The following is a 21075-nucleotide window of genomic DNA, read 5'->3' as shown; positions in this document are numbered from 1 at the left end:
ATGGACTCATGTTTTGAAGTGTGGGTCTGCTGTGGGTGCTGCTCACTTTGTCCCAGTTTTAGGGGAAGGTGCAGAGTGGCCCTCTAAGAATCAAGTAAAAGAAATATCAAGCCACTTGGGAAGCTGTTTGCAGCTCTTCCTGCAGGAGCAGTGACATTCCCTACAGGAATTGATGTGGAAAAGTTGGATTTCTTGCATTTGGAGATATTAAAATAGACATTTGTGAGGTACCCACTGAATACCAGGCACTGGACTAGGTGTTGGGAATAGACTCTAGATTTAGTCAGGCTTGTGTTCTCCTGAGGTTTATGTTCTAATGGAAAAGCTTGAGAGTGTTCCAGTAAATGAATACATTAACATCAAGTGCTGGAGTTGGGGTCAGGGACAGTTTTCATCCAGTGGTCAAGGGAAGGGCATTTGAGTGGAGACCCCGGTAGTGAGAAGCTAGCTAGGCAGTGACTCATGGAAGAACATTCTGGGCTGTAGGAGCAGCAGGTCCAGAGACCCTAAAGTGGGGGCTAATTTGGATCAGTCAGGGAGCCATCAGAGGGCCAGAGTGTCTGGACCCCCGAGATCAGGGATGCAGGATGAGTTAGAGCAGAGCTCAATTCAGAAAGGGGCTTGTCAGCCATGCTGAGGCTTGGGTTCTAAGCAGTGTGGAAAACCAGCGGTGGATTTCCCCAGCAGAGTTACTCATCTGATGAACTTTTTCAGAAGGTCATTTCGGCCTCTCTGTGGACGTTTAGGGAGGCAGGAATGGACACAGGAAGTTGAGTTAGGAGGTGATGACTGAGGCAGCTTGGACCAGTGTGGTTTCTCCACAGACAAGCAGTGGACCTGGAATTGATTTTCAGGCTTGAACAATTTCGCTTGCAGACTAGGGGCTCTGGCAAAGTAGCGTTCCCAGCTGGCTCCTCTTAAACATTTCTTTGTCCACACTCCTGAAAAGCTCTCCAAGAGAAGAGCTTGAAGCTTTGGCAGTTTGAAAGACTGGTGCGGGTGGGGGCCTGGGATTCAGTCCAGGTGAGCAGAAATGAGTCCTTGCAGTGGCAGTCAAGTTGCTGGTTCCAGGGAGAGGGGAGCAGAAACAGTTGGTAAAACCTGTGGAGGTTTCTGCCTTCAGATGCAGGACCTGTGAGTCTCCAGCTTCAACCCTGCACGCATCTGAGTGTCCACGATCTTGGCAAAGTAGCTTGTGGAGTCAGATCCTCCTAGGAGGCTCTGCCCTTTGTTCTCACAGGGTCTTCAGGCCAGTCTTTTGCTCAGCATCCTCACCTGTAAGGTGGGCATAACTAGAGCCCTTAGTGCTGAAGGAGGTGCAGATAAACGGAGCCACCCTTCTTGTCAGTGACACGGGAAGAGGAGCTTCACACAGCCTGAGATCCACAGGACAGCAAGAGCGACTATGAGGCAGCCCCTTACAGGTCTCCAGCAGTCATCCTGAAACTTTGAAGAGCAGGCGGAGACTGTGGTCCCCAACGAGCTGGCACTAGAAACAATCTCCAGAAACTCCAGTCTGCCCCCAACACTGGTAAAGCAGAGCTTCTACCTTTCCACCTTCATCTCAATGGGAGCGTCCACTTCTTCCCAAAGTCAGAGGGATCTTCCTTTAGAATTTCAGGTAGTTCCAATTTGAGAGTGGTGGTGGGGCTTGGTTAAGCCAGAGATGAGCAAACTTTTTCTGCAGACAGCCAGAGAGCAGACATTTCCAGCTTTGTGGACTGTAAGTCTTTGTTGCAACTATACCTCTTTGCAAGGTGGCATGTAAGCAGCCTGAAAGACCCCACGAATGGGCGGATGTGATTTGAGTTCTGGTAAAACTCAGTTTTCAAAAACAGGCAGTGGGCCTGATTGGATCAGCAGGCTATCATTTCCTGACCCCTGTGGCTTTACACTGAAATGTGTGTGTGTGAGTAGTTCAGTCATGTCTGACTCTTTGCGACCCCATGGACTGCAGCACACCAGGCCTCCCTGTCCCTCACTGTCTCCCGGAATTAGCCCATTGCCCATTTGCCCGTCACATCCATTGAATCGGTGATGCTGTCCAGCCACCTCATCCTCCACCACCCTCTTCCCCTTGTGCCTTCCGATACTTTGGCCACGTGATGGCCAGCTGACTCATTGGAAAAGACCCTGATGCTAGGCAAGATTGAAGGCAAATGCATGTGTGCCCGTTGGTTAATAAAAGATATAAGTAACTTGAGGGTAAAACCCCATGTTGTGCATGACCCCCAAGGTCTCACTTTGCCTCGATCCATCTTGCCCATTTCTCCATCTGCCTCCTCCAGCTTGGTGTTTATTTTTTTAAACGAAATCCCCATCATTTTAATGTTAGTGGCGACTTCTTTTAAAGACTCTGGATGTACATTTGTGTAAATCTGTTCCACATTTATTTTTTCTTCGTGTTAAAAACAATTCTTCCAGTCAATATTTAGTCTCTTCAAAAAAAGCGTTAACGTTAAGCAAATTGTGTTATTTTTTTACCAGCATCTCCAAAAGGCTTATTTAAATCCCCTTGATGTTTGATAACATCTTTTCAAAAAATCCTATGAATAGTATCTTCAGTATTAACTTGCAGGGAAGAACAGAGAACGATTCTCTACAAGAAAAGGGCCAGTTCAGACACATACAGGAATCAGGCAGGTAACAGCCAGGGTCCCTCCCTCAGCAGCCACAGCCCAGATGTGGTGAAGACACCCCCAGAGGCCAGTTGATGCAATACAGTGTTCTTGGGGTATGCAGCATGCCCCAGCAGTAGCATCTCAGGGTGGGCAAAGTCTACAAACTCATCATTTAATGCTGGGGTTTTCCCTTTTTTTCCCTCATACCTGGGAAACTCCTTTTTCAGACTGCATCTAGCTCAGAGCCCCATTATGTAAACACCCATTCACTGAAAGCTGGCTGAGTGCCTCCTCCAGTTCAGGGTCGGGAGAGTACAGTCTCCAGACCAGATCTTGCCTTTGACTGACTTTGGTCCTAACCCTGAGCTAGGAATGGGCTTCCCTGGTGGTCCAGTGATAAAGAATCTGCCTGTAACGCAGGAGACTGAGGTTCGATCTGTGGATCGGGAAGATTCTCTGGAGGAGGGCATGGCAACCCACTCCAGTATTCTTGCTTGGAGAATTCCATGGACAGAGGGACCTGGCAGGCTACAGTCCATGGGATCACAAAGAATCAGAAGGACATGACTGAAGCAGCTGAGCACACACGTAAATCTGCAGTAGACTCAGTTGGTCAGAGACTTGGGGCTGCTCTTCTGCTGTGACTCAGAGTCGAGGGTGCTAAGCTCCAGTCACCTCTCTCCTATGGGCAAACCTTGAGTACCTCTTGGGAACACTTATGCTCTAAGGAAGCCCAGCTTGAAAATCTTTAGAAACAATTGCATCACTGCTTAATATTTGTTCCATGCTGGTGATGTGGGCGCTAAAAGCCAAAATGTGATGTCACTTATCCTACACAACCCCAGGGGGTCTCTGCTGTCTTTGTGGCCCTTAAACCAGTGGGGAAACTGAGGCGTGCATGCTAAGTTGCTTCAGTCATATCCAACTCTTTGCAACCCTATGGACTGTAGCTCACTAGGCTTCTCTGTCCATTCTCCAGGCAAGAAGACTGGAGTGGATTGCCATTCCCTCCCCTAGGGGATCTTCCCAACCCAGGGATTGAACTGATGTCTCTTAAATCTCCTACATTGGCAGGCAGGTTCTCTACCCACTAGCATCACCTGGGAGGCCTGAGGAAACCAAAGCTCAAAGGTTAAGGAATTTGCCTGAGCAAGACATGGCGAGACGGGGGGATCAGACACAGGCCCTGAACCCACCTGGTGCTGCTGGCTTCCTGCCCTTGGGGCTTATTTGCCAAGTGGGCAAATAATTCAAATGAATTATTAATTATTATGTGAATATTTGAATGTGTCCTTGTAAAAAGAAACCATTTTTTCACTTTTGGCACAGACTCTCAAGGTCACCTAGAGATGAGCGTGTTCCGTTTCCTCACAGGGATATTTGGCAATATCTGGAAACGTTTTCGGTTATCATGACTGAGGCAGGGCCTCCTCCTAACATGTAATGGGAAGAGACCAAGGATACTGCTGAACATCCCAAGGCACAGACCAGTCCCACAACAAAGAACTTCTTAGTCCAAAATGTCCATAGTGTCATGGTGGAGAACCTTGGATTTATAGGTTAACATAAAGTTCCTTTTCAAAGGTGTTTACTTGGGAGGAAAACATAGGTAATTTAAGGTCAGAAATAAGTAGCAATAAAGGTTCATGAATATAAAGCAGACGTCATGACTGAAATTCAACTGGGGTTTATGGGGGGGATGCTTCATGCTTTGTTTGGTTGGCTTTTTGGCTCTGCTGGGTCTTAGCTGCAGTGCGTGGGATCTGCAGCCTTCCTTGTGGTGTGCAGAATGTTCAGCTGTGGCTTGCGAACTCTTACTCGTGGCATGTGGGATCTAGTTCCCTGACCAGGGGTTGAACCTGGGCCCCCTGCACTGGGTGCACAGAGTCCTAGCCACTGGCCCACCAGGGAAGTCCCTGCATGCTTTATTTAAAGTAATCAGACCAGAATCTTGTATGGACTGTCGTCGCAGTTTCCAGCCTTCCTGGTTTTGTTGCTCAGGCTCATTTTGTGGGGAGAACTCTTCTACGTCATATGGCTTGCCCCAGCTCCTGACTGATTTTCCCACAAGTGTTGAGAAGAACTAGCTTGGGTGCCCTGAAGGCACCAGTGTGGTTTAGTTTCCTCCTAGAAAGTGTCTGGGTCCTTGGAAGTTTCTGTCCCTCACTCAGTGATCCCGGGACTAGGACAGATTGTATACCTCTTGATATAGGAAACCAGACCTCACCAAGAACAAGCAGATTTCCAGAGAGGCGGGAGCAAAGGATCCGGGTGTAAGGGGCTGTGGGTCTGGCATGAGTTCTGGTTAATGGCAGAGACACATGATGTTGCAGTGAAGCATCTATGGTGGTGATTTCCAGTAGGTTGGGACCCAGGACCTGCTGTGTTTATGGAACTTGAATTAAACTGGGATTTATCAAGTGCCTTCAGTGTTCCAACGCCTTATTGAAATACAGGTGATGCTTCCATTGTTTTGAGTCTGAGCTCTGTGAGAAATGGTAAGGGGGTTTATTGATAACAATTCCTAGTTGTGATGTAAATGGAGAGACATGATGGATGCTGTAAATCGAGCTCAGACATGGTCATGGGAACATGAAACCCATGTCCCGTTGCAGGAGAATATATGTAGTTGTGACTCACAGTCATGTCTCTTCAACAGCAGTTTAGCTAATGCCAGGGCTTCAGAAAATAAAGACAAGTTTTGTGGCCCTATAAAAAAGCAGCTTTCTTTTTACTTCGCAACTGTTAGGGGTGCTAGCGCAAAACTCAGAAAACAAAATAGAAAACAACAAGTGTTGTTGAAGATGTGGCCAAACGAAGACTTTTGTGCCCTGTTGAGGGAAATGTAAAATGGTGTAGCCACTTAGGAAACAGTATGGAAGTTCTTAATAAAATTAAACATAGAATTGCCGTATGATCCAGGAATCCTATTCCTGGGTGTTTACCCAAAAGGATTGAGAGTTGGGTCTTGAAGAGAGATTTGAACTGTCATGTTCATAGCAGTATTATTTATAGTGGCCAAGTTTCCAAGGAATGGAAACAAGCCACGTGTCCGATGACTGATGAATAGATAAACAAAATGTGGTATATACAGAGTGGAATGTCATTCAGCTTTAAAAAGGAAGGAAACCCCGTCACAGGGCTACAACATAGATGAACCTTGAGCCAGTCACAAAACACACACACGTGTGCATGCACACACACGCACACACACGAGTCCACTTACATGAGTTACCTAGAGTAGTCAGGTCATACAGAAAGTTGAATGGTGAATGGTGGTTGCCAGGGGCTGGGGCTGATGGGAATTGTCCTTTCATTGGTACAGAGTTGCAATTTTATAGATGAAAAATAGATTCTTTGAAATCACTTGAGCAACACTGTGATATGCTTAACCCTACTGAGCTGTACTCCTGGAGATGGTAAAGATGGTAACTTTTATGTGTGTTTTAACACTATTTTTTTTTAAGTAGCACCTTAATTCATAGCTGCAGCTGGTTTTGAAGGAGTGGCATTATCCAAACAAACACAGTCTAGTTTTTTGTGACTTAAACCCAGCTATAGATTTTGAGTGTGCAGGTTGTCCTGCTCTCAATCTCCCTTGAAATGTGACCAAATCCACCTTTCCCCAGCTCCTGAGAGTGGCCTGTCGGGATCCAAGCCCCTTTCAGTATTGACCACATAGAGGTTCTTGTCCCGAAGCAAAAGTTGAGCCCTTCCTGCAGGGTAGGAGGCGTCTCCTATGGGTCCATCTGATATTTCCCTGCCTGTAGCATTTATAGTACATTGTACTCCGTTTTTATTTGCTTCTACTGGGATGAGAGCCAAGCCAGTAAAAGGCAAACAGCATTAATTCAGTGATGACATATGCCACTGAAAACTGTTTTTCTTTTCTTTTTTTTTTTTTTTTTTTTGAGAAAGCAGAATGGAAGCAGTTTATTCAGATTCTTGTGGATGCTGAAATAAAAGAGGAGGATGATCTGTGGGGAGGTCATTCACCCTCCCCTGCCCTCCACACACAAATGCTCAATGAAGATTATATATTAGCATTTTGCTCTACGTTTCCACTGGAAGATGTTTCTAAAACTAAATCATTCTCTGAGTCCCAGGCCTGCCTGGCCTGACATCTTCTGACCCTCCTAGCAGCCCCTCATCTGCACATCACATCCATGGGAGGAGAAGGGGGCTTAAGTCGATACCCGCTTCCCATTTTTATCCTTTTACACAGAACAGCAAGACGCAGCCCTGGAAAGAGTATGAAAAGGTTCTAGGTTCACAAAGGGGAATGGCCCATGCTGTAAAGATGGAGCAACAATCTGACTCACTTCTCACTGGTTGAAAACTAAAATCACTTTCAGGATAAAAGCTGAATTGGGAAAGCTGCCTGTACAGCCTCTCTCTTATGTCAAGTTAGTGTTTTCAGAATCCTGGTCAGGAGTTTTGTTAAAGCACGCTTTTTGCTTTTGAAAGCCTTATCATGTGATAAGGTGTGTGTGTGCATGTGCGTTCCTGCTGCTTCCTTGCGTCAGAGTGCCATATTGCAGATTGGAATTCGACTGGCCAGAGGGAGCTGGCCGCTGGACCCAGGGATAAAGAAAGCAGGTCTTATGTTGTGTTAGGGAGTGGTGAGGACTGTGGCAAACGAGTGAGCCATAGCTTGTCTTAGAGAGTATGCGCCTTGCTTCCAGCTGATGTTTGCCATCTGGGAATTCAGATCTGTGATATGGGAGATTTTGGGTAGTTTTTTTGTTTTTTTTTTTAATTTTTGATTTTGATTTTTTGCTGAACTCTGTTGTTTATGAAATCTTGGCACCTACCTCTCAATTTAATTAATAATTCCCAGGGGAAGGGGTGCCAACCCACACATCTATGGGCTGCCAGTTCACACTGCCCATAGCAGGCAGGAATGGCTGGGCTGGTCCTGCTAGTAAGACCAAAGCAACTGGACAGATCAGAGATGGGGGAAAGAAGGTGCCCTGTTAACCCAGCGGTCCTGCACTTGTCCTGGTGTCCGGGTTTGGGCATCACAAAGAGAGGCAGACCGTCCTGGAGCTGGGCAGCCTGGCTCTGCTGGACCGTTCAGGAGGTAACTGGGTTACAAGTGAGGCTCTGAGTACAAGTGAGCTGCTGCTAACTGTTCACCCACTCAGTCATGTCTGACTCTTTGCAACTTCATAGACTACAGCATGCCAGACCTCCCTCTCCTTCACTGTCTCCCCGAGTTTGCTCAAATTCATGTCCATTGAGTTGGTGATGCCATCCAACCATCTCATCTTGTATCGTTCCCTTCTCCTCCTGCCTTCGATCTTTGCCAGTATCAGGGTGTTTTCTACTCCTAACAGTTGGGAGCATCTAATTTTATCACAGTCAGCGGTGTCGCCTGGTTGAAAGGAAGAGAAGAACCACTGTTCTCTGGACGCAGGTACTGGGCTGAATGCTTGACTGCTCAGGGATGGCTTTCTGAGGATGCAACCTTTGCAGGTCACACAGCCCTGTGCTCAGAAGGCCCTGTGTTTACATTTATGTTCTGCTGTCACCTCTTGAAACTCTTCAGTAATTTTGAAAAAGAGGCCCCATGATTTCCTTTTGCATCTAGCATAGTCTGCTTTGCATAGGTTATCTTATTTAATTTCCCTAAGTCCCTCCAGAGGTGAGTGTTGTCCTCTTGTTTCCCCTTGATAGAGGAGCGACCAGAGGCTCAGAGACAGTCACTTACCCAAAGTCACAGAGTGAAAAAGGCATGAGGCAGGATTTGTAGTCAGAATTTGCAATCCTGGAGGGCAGGACCTTGGTTTCTCTGAAAAGTCAGTAGTATGGTCTAGTGTTTGGGGCCTTGGAGTGGGGAAGATTGTTGGGAGACCGAGGGCAGGGGAGGAGGAGTGTAGACCCAGCTCAGGTGGCAGGTTATGTGTTCCGAGTTAGTTTCTAGTAGTTGACTGTTTGATGGCACTTTCTCCTTTGAGGGCCTGCTGGGCCATACCTCGAGTCAGGCAATAGGACATGTGTTTCTTCCTAAAGCACAGCAAGAAGCTCTAGTCTTAGGACAGACTTCGAGGTTCTGGCTCTTCACTAGAGGTCACCTCACAGGCTGCCCCCACTGCTGATGCCCCCAGAACCCACCTGAGGTTCTTGTGATTGCCATGCGTGCCCTCGTATATTACAGGGGATTCAGATTCTGCAGACACCTGACGAGTGCTCTGCATCTGCCTGGTGCTATGCTAGGGTGCTGAAAAGGGAGAGGGTGGTGGTGGTGATGATGGTCGCCACAGTTGATAATGTTAAGTAGGTGCTTATGGGTGCCAGGCAGCACGCTAAGGGTTTTATCAAATTAACCCATGTAATTGTCACACCCCCATCCCACTCCATTGTAGTGGGAAGTATCATTATTTCCACTTACAGATGGCAAAACTGATGCCCAAAGAGCTTAAGTAACTCCCCAAGTGTTGCATGACTGGAAAGAGACAGCTTTATTACTGTTTTATACGGAGACCATCGGCCTGCTCTGCGGGACCTTGCAGTAAGTAATAAGAGAGCACTTGAAATTACACGTGCAGTAAGAAAAGTGCATGATGACAATCACCATGGCGAGGAGTAGAGGATTTATTTAGTTTTTGCTCAATGCCAGGCACACCTCTAAGCACTCTGCTTGTGTCTTGAGTTTTCCCGCCACATCAGGGAAATAGGTTCTTGTCTCCCCATTTTATAGATGAAGAACTCCAGGCCCCCGAGTGATGCAAGTTATCAGTTAGAGGTCATGTAGAAAGTGGCAAAGCCAGGGTTTAAACCTGTAATCTCTACTGCGCCTTCTAGAGAGCACAGACCGAGGGTTTCGGGAGGCTTCACAGAGGAGGTGATCCCTGTGCCTGAGCCAGGACTGAGGGGTCAAGAGGAGCTTCTGGGGACAGGATGGATCAGTGTTCCCGGGCAGTGAGCTCAGCAGGGTCAGAGGTTGAGAGGTGGGATCATGGCCCAGCTGGTCACTGGATGGGTGGATGTGGCCGGATCCCATTATAGCGGAGGAGGGTAGCAGAAGACGATGGGGTGGGTGAGGCCATTCATGGAGGACCTTGCTGTCCCCAGGGGCAGGGTGGGATTCCTCAGGAGATGTGCATGACTGTGTGGCCATGGAGTGAAATTCCAGGCTCCTGGTACCGTGAAGACAAAGCGAGACTATGAGTTTTAACATGCAGTCAGCTTTATTGTGCCCAAGTGGAAATCCAGCAGCACTCCTATTTTTGCCTGGCTTTTACGTAAACGACCTAAGCAGATCCCGCTGCCTGTCGTTAGTCCAGGCGGAGACCAAACTGCTGTCAAAATAATCCTTAGATTTTTTCTCTCTCACTGCCAGCTGTTGCTGGTCTGAGTTTTCTTCCACAAATGCCACCATTCAAGGAGCTGTCTTGAGAGGGACTTCAGATATGTTTACTCCCTCAACCTCTCAAAAAAAAAAGTGCTCACACAGGCGTGATGAAATGTTAGAAACAGCTCAGTTGTGAAATCTGAGGGAGTTTGGGGCTAGGGTCATTCTCAGTGGTTTGAGGATGAGCAGGATGTGGACTTTGCCTTCTGCCTCCTCCCCGCCCCTGCCTAACCATGCAGTGGCCCAGACAGGAAGCCTCTTCTGTGAGAAGAAAAGAAATAAGACACTGGGTATGCCCGGGCTTCCCGGGGTGGAAAGTGAGTTCCCTGGTTGTAAGGCGTTTATGTCAGCCCTCTTGCTATATTTTCCATTAAGGGCACCATCCCGGCTTTGAGATTCCGCACCACCAGCCACATAATTACCTGGCTGGGCTGCCCCCTGCTGGAGCCCTGCAAAATTCTCATTTGCAACTCGGATTCTTTCTGCAGCCGGTGACCAGAGCTTTGCAAAGAAAGCATGGTATAGAAGGAGAGATTGTACATCTGACACTTGTCTGCCTCAGCTTACAATCTTGCAGGACATGCCCTGTGGCTTAAAACCGGTTCCCTTAATCCAGCCTACAAACCCTGGCTGATGGGGCCTCCAACTCTCCATTTTGGACCCCCCTTCATCCTCATACCCCATCTACTTCAGTGCTCTCTCTTCAGAACACATCCGTGCTTGCCCTTGACCTGGCTAACTCGCCTTCATCCTTTAGCTGCCATCTGAACATCAGGAAGCCCCCCCAGAATCCCTGGGCTGAGACCACTGTTCCCCTGGACCCCGTGTGCTGCCGTGGCATCACTTTCATTTATTCCAATTGCTTGTTCATGCGTCTGCTCCTCTCCCTTTAAATTCCCACCCCACAGACACAGAGTTGTTCCCGTCTGATGTCTTCTTGCCTCCACATCCTGTCTCAGCATGCCTGGCACGCAGTCGGGACTTGTCAGATAGATGCTAACGGAAGCCTCTGGGGCATGCTATCACGAGAAATGGGCTAGCATGGCTAGGGAGGCTCTTGATAAACCTCCATGTGCCCTGCTGAGGTTTTTCATCAGTGTGCGTGCCTCTGTCTTGTCACCTGTGAGCTGGGCATGCATCTGGTCCCGCCTGTGCATGAAACAGAGGAGGGGATCAGGGTCAACTACATTTGAGGAAACCCAGTAAAAAGGCTGTAACCCATTTCTTCCTCACTCCAGGTCTTGCCTCTTTAATAATCTGCTCCCAGGGCTAATTATCTCTTTCCTGCTCAGCCCACCTCCTCTATCCTGGAAACCCAGCCTGATTAGCCCTTCACGTAGTCCATCCAGCTCGGGTGCTCGGGGCTGGCTGAACGCTGGCCTCATTTCTGCAGAGCAGGAGGAATCCTCGCTGAGCCCTACAGCCAGCGGTGGAGGTGTCTGTGGGCTTCTCCCTGCGATCAGGGAACCTTTGCTTTCTCACCACGTGCTTCTCCTGACCATCTCTGTGCTCCTGGGCTCTTCCCAACCCCACGCCGCCCTTTGAGCTTTCTGTGGACCACCTGGAGATTTCCAGGCATCGACCCCACTGTTCATAGACTAGGTTCTCACCTGAGTCTGCTGGGAACTTGTGAAGATCCTTGGGACCTGAGAAAGAGGAGGAGGAACCGCTGGGGTAAGAAGTGCTAGCCGACCCGAGAGAATCCTCGACTCTTCCGCAAGCTTCCCCTCTTAACCCCCAGGCTGGCTACTGTTGAGTGGCCGATGTGTGCTGGAAGCAGAGAGAGATGTGGCTGCCTCTCTGAGAGCCTTTAGAAGGATGGGGTGAGGGGGCAGGCGGGAAATGGGATCAAAGGAAAAACTTTTGAACCAGATTTGAGGGAAAATGGGTTCTCTGGGGATCTGGGTGGTGGGAGCTGATGGGCGGAGGAATCTGGGTGCTTCTGCAGGGGTGTGCTTGAGTCCTGCTCCTTCCCCTTGGCCAGGAGACTGGGGGATCCACTCGTGGACAGTTGTCCCACCAGGACTGTTAGGGAGGGTGGTTTCCCACAGCAGGACTAGAGGAGGGGGTAATGGATACTGCTGCTGCTGCTGCTAAGTCGCTTCAATCGTGTCCAACTCTGTATGAAGAAATATACACTCAATCAGTCACAGACAGTTGTCTTAGTAAAACCCATCTTTCCCTCCCTCCCTCCTGCCCTGGCAAATCTGCCAGGCTCCCCTGTCCATTTTCCAGAAGCGGGCTCAGTGCTCCTTTCAGACCCGAGCACATTTCTTCAGTATATCCAGAGGCCACTCAGGGTCAGTAGTGTTCTCAGAGTGAGGCTGGGTCTCTGGCATCAGCTCAAGTCTTTTCAAAAACATCTTGATCTCTTACCTTCAAACCCATCCCACTGGTGACTGCGGGGTGCAGCCTGCAGAACAGGCCCCGCTTGGCTTGGGACTCCCCAGGAAACGGGGAGGACAGTGGTTTGCCCCTCATCACCGGGCAGCCCCATTCTCCAGAAACCACCCAAAAGTGGGGCAGAGTTCTCTGGCACACTCGGGCTCCCCTGGCTCCCGCGCTCGGCTCGCCTCTGCCCTCTAACTGGCACGGTTTCTCTTTGCAGCAGAGAAGAACACCTCTGGGATGATAAGCCGGCCTTCCCCGGGGAGGATGGAGTGGATCATCCCTCTGATTGTGGTGTCAGCCTTGACCTTCGTGTGCCTCATCCTTCTCATTGCTGTGCTCGTTTACTGGAGGTGAGTCACCAGGCAGCCCTGGCGTGCGGCTCGGGTTCCGCTGTCAGCACGTGCCCAGTAAGGGGAGCTTACCCAAGGGGAGGGCATGCCCACGGCCTCTTCACTTAGAAAGGTAAGGTGGCTGCCGTGCTTCTTGTGTTACCACCTGGGAGACCCGCTTTATCTGCAAGCAACTGGCGATACAAAGCCACTGTTGAGATTAAAGCACCCATGATGAGCTCCTAGAATTCAGTGCCAAAGAGGCTTTTGCTCAAAAATCAGGGAGATGGTGAGTTCAAGTACCAGCTCTGCTACTTGGTGGCTACAATTCCCATTTCTCACTTTGAGCTTTAGTTTCTGAACCTGCAAAATGAGTTAATAAGTTTCCGAGCTTTCCCAGTTTCTCTGAGACCATGCTCCACTTTGTCATAACCACATAATAGCTCTTCTTGACCTTAAAATTTTCTTCATAGCCTTTTACTGAAAATTCAGTGATAGAACATTTATCATATTCTGTGGCATTTAATACACATAAGATAAAGATGGCTGATGGTAAGTCATCCTTATACTAGCATCATCCTTGAACTGGTTCTCACTGCTTCCCGAGGGAAGCCTATTTGAAGCTTCTATTTAAAAGTTGTCTTTTTCAGCTCCATACTGTCAGCCAGTTTAACTGAGTGAGAGAGGCTGGCCCACTTGGTTGCCCTGACAGGCTTCACCTCTCAAACTGATGTAGGAAGCTTCTGCCCTTTAACAAGCTTCATCAGTAATGAACAGACATCCTAGTTCCCTCCCTTCTTTCCATTCATTTAATGAATTTTGAGCCCCTGTTGTGTGCCAGACACTCTCCTCTCATGGAGCTCACATTTTAGGAGAGGAGACAGGGAATAAATAAAGCAAACAAGAAGATATTAAGTGTACAATGAAAAAAGTCAGTCTGGAAGGTGGAGGGGAATGCTGAGGCTTTAGGGTGAATGGTCACAGTGGTCAGAGTGGTGGTGGTGGTTGTTGCTTGGTTGCTAGGTCATCTCTGACTCTTTTCAAGCCCATGACTTTAACCCTCCAGGCTCCTCTGTCCATGGGATTTCCCAGGCAAGAATACTGGAGTGGGTTGCACTTTTCCTTCTCCAAGGGATCTTCCCAACCCAGGGATCAAACCTTCATCTCCTCTTGGCAGGCGGGTTCTTTACCACTGAGCCACCTGGGAAGCCCTCAGAGTGGTTAAAGAAGGCCTACCTGGTAGGGGGTATTTGTCCAAAGGAGTCAAAAGGGCTCCGTCTGGGGCAGGTTCCAAGCAGAGGAAATTGCATGTGTAAAGGCCCTGAGGTAGAAATGTGCCTGCTATGTTCCAGGAAGAGCCAAGAGCTGTGGCTGGAGCAGATGAGTGTGGGGAGAGAGTGTAGGAAAGGGTATCAGGAAGAAACAGGATAAAGGGGAGTTGGGTCATGAACAGCTTTGTGAACACTCCAGACCGCTGGAACACATTGCCTTTTACCATGACAGAAGGAGTGTTTGGTAGAGAAGTGTTGTGATTCAGGATTCCTTGGCTGTGTTGCAAAGAACACTGAAAAGGAGCTGGGGCAGAGGCAGAGACCAGCTAGGAGACTGTGGACTTGTCCAGGAAGGAGTGATGCTGGCTCGGATGAGGGCAGCCATGCAGGTTGTGACCTGACGGACTGTAGATATATCCTGAAGGTGGGATCAACACAATCTGTGAACAGATGGTGTCCCTGGGTCTGTTCTCAATTGGAAAGGTCAAGGGAATAAGGAAGGGTTCATCTGAGAGCTTCCGCTGGCGTCTAAGGGTAACCGTGGTGCTGTTCACGCTATAGACAGCTAGGTGATAGCTGACGTTGTGTTTCAGGGTGAGCCTAGGAACACTAGACTCACGTCCCTGTCACCCTTTCTCCAGGACATGATGGTTTGCAGACAGATACTGTCTGGAGCCCACTGATTGGTACATCAGAGGCTGCCTAACATGGGTTAAACTGAGCACCTGGAGGTAACAGAAGGTCTGGGCGCTCTCCTCTTGTCTCTTGGTGCTGTGTGGTTTTAGTTGCAGACTCTCTCCGCAGGAAGGAGCAGAGAGGACCCACCGCTGCCCCAGGCTTGGTAACCCTAGCAGCTCCAGTGTGAAAAAGTTCCTGTTCCCAGTAGTTCTAGCACAAACCTCAGAGTTATTTCTGCTTGGCCCACCTTGGTTCTCTGCCTCCCCGATAAGGGTCATGCTGGCCACTGAGGACCGTGGCTATTTGGTCAAGCAGATGTGGATACCAGGCTGACCAGACAGACATGCTGATGGCAAGCTGCTTATAGGAAGGGGCTGTGCAGTGTCGTCAAGAGAGCTTTTTAAGGTCCTTCCATTCCAGATGTATTTCCCCATGAGAAATTCATACTGTGTATACTTTTGAAAAACTCAGCGAGTCTGAATTACATATACATATTGAATAATGTATTATTATTTCATGTTTAAAATATGTTTATAATGTTTTGTACATGTTAGTTACTAATAGTTGCTCAGTCTCATCCAACTCCTTGTGACCCCATGGACTGTAGCCTGCCAGTTTCCTCTCTCCGTGGGATTCTCCAGGCAAGAATACTGAAGACGGTTGTCATTCCCTTCTTCAGGGGATCTTCCTGACCCAGGGATCAAACCCAGGTCTCCTGCATTGCAGGCAGATTCTTTATCATCTGAGCCACCAGAGAAGCTGATATACATATTACATGTGTCTATTCAAAGCTTGGTTTAAAGTAACGAGAGGTTTAAACCTCCTTCAGTAGATATTGCCTATGAGTTGAGGTGTTTCTTGTTGTTTCGGAGGGCGGTTTTTTGTTTGTTTGTTGTTGTTTTTTTTAACAATGATATTTATTTACTTTTGGCTGTGCTGGGTCTTTGCTGCTGTGCAGGCATTTCTTTTGTTGCAGCTGCTGGGGGTCACTCTCCACTTGCAGTTCAGAGGCTTCTCTTATGGAGCACAAGCTCCTCTAGAGCAGGCAGGCTTCAGTGGTTGCAGCACGTGGACTGCGTCGTGGTTCCCAGGCTCTCGAGCACTGGCTCAGTAGTTGGGGTGCACGGGCTTAGTTGCTCCGCAGCACGTGGGATCTTCCCAGATCAGGGATCAGACCCGTTGTCCTGCACTGACAGGCAGATTCTTTACCACTGAGCCACCAGGGAAGCCCTGCCTGTGAGTTTTTACCAAACTCCTAACATGCCAGTACACAGGAATGAGTGCAAAAGAGAAACTTCTTTCAGAACAAACAAAGTGAAATTGAATTAGCAACAGGACAGATGAGTTGACCAAACTTGAGAACAGCCTAGAGGGAACAAGGATCTTTTTTTTTTTTTTTTTTCTTTTTTCAAATTTTTTTTTTCTTTATTATTAACGTGAAAGAGAGATGTGTTGGGAGAGTTCACAGAGAAAATGCATACATGCTGAAGGGATGGGTGTTCCCCTCTAGCGATGTGGTTTTGAAGCTAAAACAATAGTGCTCCTCTCCTGCCTTTGAGGCACTGTGAGAGCAGATGGTTGGCAAGCAGCCTTGACATAAGTAGAGCACGCAAGCAGATCAGAACCTCCTGGAGTGTTTCCTCAGGTGGCAGGCCTGACGCTGAGGTTTAAACCAACTCTCCATGGTGGTGGTTTCCATAACCGAGGACTGAGTGTTCTCAGCTATTGCTGTGGTTTCTTCGTGTTCACTGAGGCTGAACTGCATAGCCCAGAAGTGTAACCCTTCACTCCCATTGGCCAGACATGGTCACACAGCCCCAAGGACACGGGAGAAGTGGGCGAGTACGCTGGTATTCATGGAGCACCACCAGAAGTGTCCTCAAATGTTGGCATTATTGGGTTGACTATTATTGGGTTTCTTGAAAAGGACATCTTTGGAGGCCAAATACTAGTTTTGTTACATTTGGCTAAAACTGAAAAATAGAGGATGGGAAGCCCAGGTGACTCAGTGGTAAAGAACCTGTATGCAGCACAGGAGACACGGGAGATGTCAGTTCCATCCCTGGGTTGGGAAGATCCCTTGGAGAAGGAGATAGCTCCCCACTCTAGTATTCTTGCCTGGGAAATCCCATGGACAGAGGAGCCTGTTGGGCATGGAGTCTCAAAGAGTCAGACCACAACTTAGTGACTAAACCAGCAAAAAGTACAGGTGGAGACCTCATATATTTTTGTCCACTGGAAGGTGTACAGAGGTCCACTGGGGACTATCTGAGAAGTATTTTTACAGGTATCAACATGGGTTTGTGGGAGAAATTTGTTTTGAAACATGGTTGGCTGAGATGTAACTAGTAGCTCTCTCTCAAATTCTCCTTGCCAGGGTCCGCCTTGAAGAGATGTAGTCAAATCCCTAACAACGCAGAAGTTGCTGCAAAGCTTGAAATAAGCATGCAGGGCATTTGGGGACAAGGGACAGAGTGGTGGGGCGGCTAATAAGGATAAATTCGAGGAAATTCGTGCCTCCTTTTCCAAGTGGTGCCCTGTGTGTGCCTTTTAAATAGTGCAGCCCATGTCAGCGTGCGACGCTGCAGAGCTGTAGTCGTTGCTCTTGAAATGAGGGAGGAGAAATCAATTCCGTACTTTTTAAAGTGTGCCATTTTGGCGCTGTTCCTCCAGACAGTAACAAAATGCACCTTTTGAATGACTACAGTCACAAAGTACATTCCGAGAGCTCTAGCCCCCGTCTCACCAAGACAAGCTGTTTATATGGCACTAATGTGCTGGCGTTCCTGAAAAGATTGGGAGCAGCCAGCTGCTGCCACTCAGAAACAAGAGGAAATTTTGGAGAAGGTTTCTTTGCGATTTGCATCCCTTAAGGCTGATGCTGGGGAAAGAGCTGTACACAGGACTTTATGCTAGGGCACACACCTTGTTTGTTTATTATCTTATTCCATGGAATAGCTTAATACCGTGTAAGTAAGACATTAGCGTCCACTTAGAATTGTCAGGATTAGGAAGATATTTTTTTTTTCCTGTAACCTTGAGGAAAATTGCTTTGAAGGTAGCTCTTCTCTCTCTGATGAGCAAAGAAAGTCTGACCCCTGAAATGGCTTCATACATCTTAAGGTCTAAACAGCCAAGTGTCTTACTGAATATTCAGCAAATCACACATGTGCTATGTGGATTGCATTGCCACCTAATTAAACATTCAAATCCTAGGAATTATTACATCCATTTTGCAGATCAGAAAACTGAGGCTTGGTAAAATGTCAAGTGAGAGCATTCATCTCCTGGATTTGAACGCAGACAATGTGACTTCAGGTGGCACAGTGGTAAAGAATCTGCCTGCCAACGCAGAAGATGCAAGAGATACAGGTTCAATCTCTAGTCGGGAAGATCCCCTGGAGTAGGAAATGGCAACCCACTTCCGTCTTCTTGCCTGGAGAATCCCACAGACAGGAGCCTGGAGGGCTACAGTCCATGGGGCCTTCATTGCCCACTATGTGAATTGTTACATTATTTTGCCTAGATGAGGAGTAGCTTGTCTGGAGGCATTCTCTTCCTTCCACAGTCTGTTTTTGTAGCTCATTTGCTTGTTGAAAAGATCTGAGAAGATCTTATGATTTGGGTCTGCCAAAGTTGCAAAGGAGAAAACTTGAGGACCGGCTCTATTTTCAGGTGTTTAAGAAGCAGAATAGATTGTGATGCTGAGTAATACCACCTTCTTGTCCCATTCTTAGTCCCAGCTAATCAGTGCTATCTTACCTTGATGACAAATTGAGCGTCTCATTGACCATAATTGTAGCTTGGGAGAGAACTTTCCAGCAGTGTAAAACAGCTTTACTTCTCAGATTCAGAGAGAACTGAGCTAAGTACAGAGACTCCAGAACAGCAAAGTAGAAAGTCTTAAGTGGGAATTGTAAAAAGTAACCCCCGTTGGTTGAAGTTTGGTAGTAGAAGGATTTCACTTTCTGGTCTGAGAAATCCACATCCCTCTTGAGCACACAACTGAGCCGTCTGTAAATTCCATGGCACATCCGTCCACATCAGTTTAGCTTCATAGGCAGGTGGAGAAAGGTCTCTCTTTTTACTCTTATCTTTAGACTCCCAGCAATTTTGCCCTCTGTTGGTGCCTCCTCATTTAGAATGCTGTTCGTGAAAGCAAGTGTGTTTTGTTGACACTGCAATTTTTCTCTCTCCTAGATGTTCAGGGGGAGACAGTGTAATAAATAGGAAGGGACATAAACCGCAAATGTGTGCAGGGTTTGAGTTGGCATGACAGAGGCTCTGGCAAACAGACAGATGCACATGAGATCAAGTGTGGGCATATGCCGACATTCTTCTTGCTGGAGGAGCGGTTGACCACGTGTGCCTAGCAGAGCTCGGGTCCCTCCTGGATTCCACAGTAGCAGCAGTGACGCTCAGAGCACTGTGAGCCGTGTGCGGGCTCTCCGCCCATCTGCTCTAGCAGCGGGTGCTTCCAGGCCTGCTCTCCAATCACTGGATTTGGCTTAGACATTTGTCTCCCAGCCCCATCCCAGGAAGGTCACAGAGGAGCTGGGGCAATAGCAATGATTCCTCCCGTGTGTGACTGTGAACAAGCTAGCGAGGAGGAAGCATGATAATAAGTCACGATAATAATAATAATATTATTATTAAATAATAATAATAATAGGCACAATAATAATAAGTCACAGCAGCCAATAGTGGTGAATTAGCACAAAGTGGCCTGACTTAATCCTCACAGCAGCCACAGGTGTTGGCCACAGTATTGGGGACTGTTCCTTCCTTCCCATTGAAGGAAACAGTGTCCACAAAGGGAATGGACTTGCCCCGAATCACAAGCTAGTACCTTTGAGAAGTGCAGTTGACCTTGTTTTATTTTTTTTTGGCTGTGCCATGCAGCATGTGAATTCTTAGTTCCCTGACCAGAGATTGAACCCATGCTCCCTGAGGGGAAAGTGTGGCTGGAGTCTTAACCATTGGACCATGAGGGAAGTCCCTACAGTTGACCTTTGAACAATGCAGGTTTGAATTGCAAAGGATCGACTTATACTTTTGAGTTTTTTCTAGTAGTCAACACTGCAGGACTATGCAGTCTGGTGTTTGGTTGAATCCATGGAATCACAGATGTCGAGGACCTGTGGATACAGAGGGCCAAGTGCATTGCATGCAGATTTTTGACTGTGCAAAATGTTGGCACCCTTATCTCCATGTTCAAGGGTCAGCTGTACTCAAACCTAGGCCTTTGTTTTGTTTTGTTCACCTAAAAGACCCTTTATATGTGGCTCATATATTCCTTCCTCCCTTCATTTATTCGAAAACATTTCCTAAGCATCTAGTTTGTGTCAGGCACTGGAGATATGGCGAGAAGATAGAGGTCTTGTCTCAAGGAGTGTGTAAGGGGTCTTCCCTGGTGGCTGTGTGCTAAGGAATCCACCTGCCAATGCAGGAGACACAGGTTTGATCCTTAGTCAAAGAAGATCCCACATGCCTTGGAGCAACTAAGCCCATAAATAAAGTTATTGAGCCCAGGAACCCCAACTACTGAGTGGGTTGGGATGGGAACCCCAACCCCATGTCTTGCAGCTACTGAGGCCCACATGCCCCAGGGCCCTTGCTCTGAAGCAAGAGAAGCCCCTGCAATAAGAAACCTGCACACCACAGCTAGAACATAGCTCCAGCTTGCTGCAACTAAAGAAAAAGCCCACGTAGCAACAGAGACCCAGCACAGCCAAAAATAAATAAATAGTTACATAAAAAAAAAAAAAGGTGCGTAGGTTAACAGAATAGATGAGCAGGTAGAAAACAGTTGTCCCAAGTAGAGGTTACAAACTGGTGCTGTTTTACTGTTTTTGTGTAGCTGACCTCTTGTTTTTAGAAGCGAGAATTACTTTGAAAATGGGAAGAGTTTGGTTAAAACTCCCACTGTCTGGATTCTCATGAGAAACACTGAGGTGTGAGATCACTGTTCTCATACTCTCGCATGGCACTGGTGGGCTGCACAGAGCTGACCGTGGCCCCCTGCTCACCGGTCTGCCCATCTCTGCCCTGCCCTCGTACGTGCATTCCCAAGGCCAGTGGTGATGAAAGGAAACTGTGCTCCCGGAGGTACTTGACCATTGCCAGAGCTGGGCAGAAGGGGGTAAGGGAAGGCTTCTTGGAGGAGATGGTTGGCTCTGATTTTCATAGAACTGAGAAGGATAGATGTTGAGAGTGGAGGAAACTCTGTGTGAGCTGATAAAGCAGCATGTGTTCTTGTTGTATTTGGTACTCCTTGGGGAAAAACACACTTCCTCGTTGTAAAAATAAAGTCCACTTTGATGGGCAGCCTCAGATTCTTTTTAAGGGAATCTGGGGAGGTCAGTCTGAGCTGCTCTTCTGCATCTCATGTGAGGGAGGGAATGAGGATCAAAGGATAGGTTTACGTG

At 47.9% G+C, this 21075-nt stretch overlaps 1 protein-coding gene across 7 annotated transcripts in view; it reads left to right on the top strand.

Moving 5' to 3' along the window:
* The window catches only part of PTPRG (protein tyrosine phosphatase receptor type G), a 786384-nt gene that overhangs the window by 674331 nt on the left and 90978 nt on the right, over positions 1–21075 (top strand). For 6 of the 7 annotated variants that reach the window (XM_006062977.4, XM_006062979.4, XM_025272601.3 and 3 more), the window contains one exon: positions 12587–12719. In XM_006062977.4, coding sequence (XP_006063039.1) covers positions 12587–12719 — 133 coding nt within the window. The remainder of the gene's footprint in view (positions 1–12586; positions 12720–21075) is intronic. The other variant, XM_025272603.3, reaches the window with a different exon arrangement.

Source organism: Bubalus bubalis, chromosome 21, assembly GCF_019923935.1.
Source record: "Bubalus bubalis isolate 160015118507 breed Murrah chromosome 21, NDDB_SH_1, whole genome shotgun sequence".
Lineage (NCBI taxonomy): Eukaryota > Metazoa > Chordata > Mammalia > Artiodactyla > Bovidae > Bubalus > Bubalus bubalis.
The sequence above is the reverse complement of the archived record's forward strand: the minus strand, read 5'-3'. Positions and strand labels throughout refer to the sequence as shown.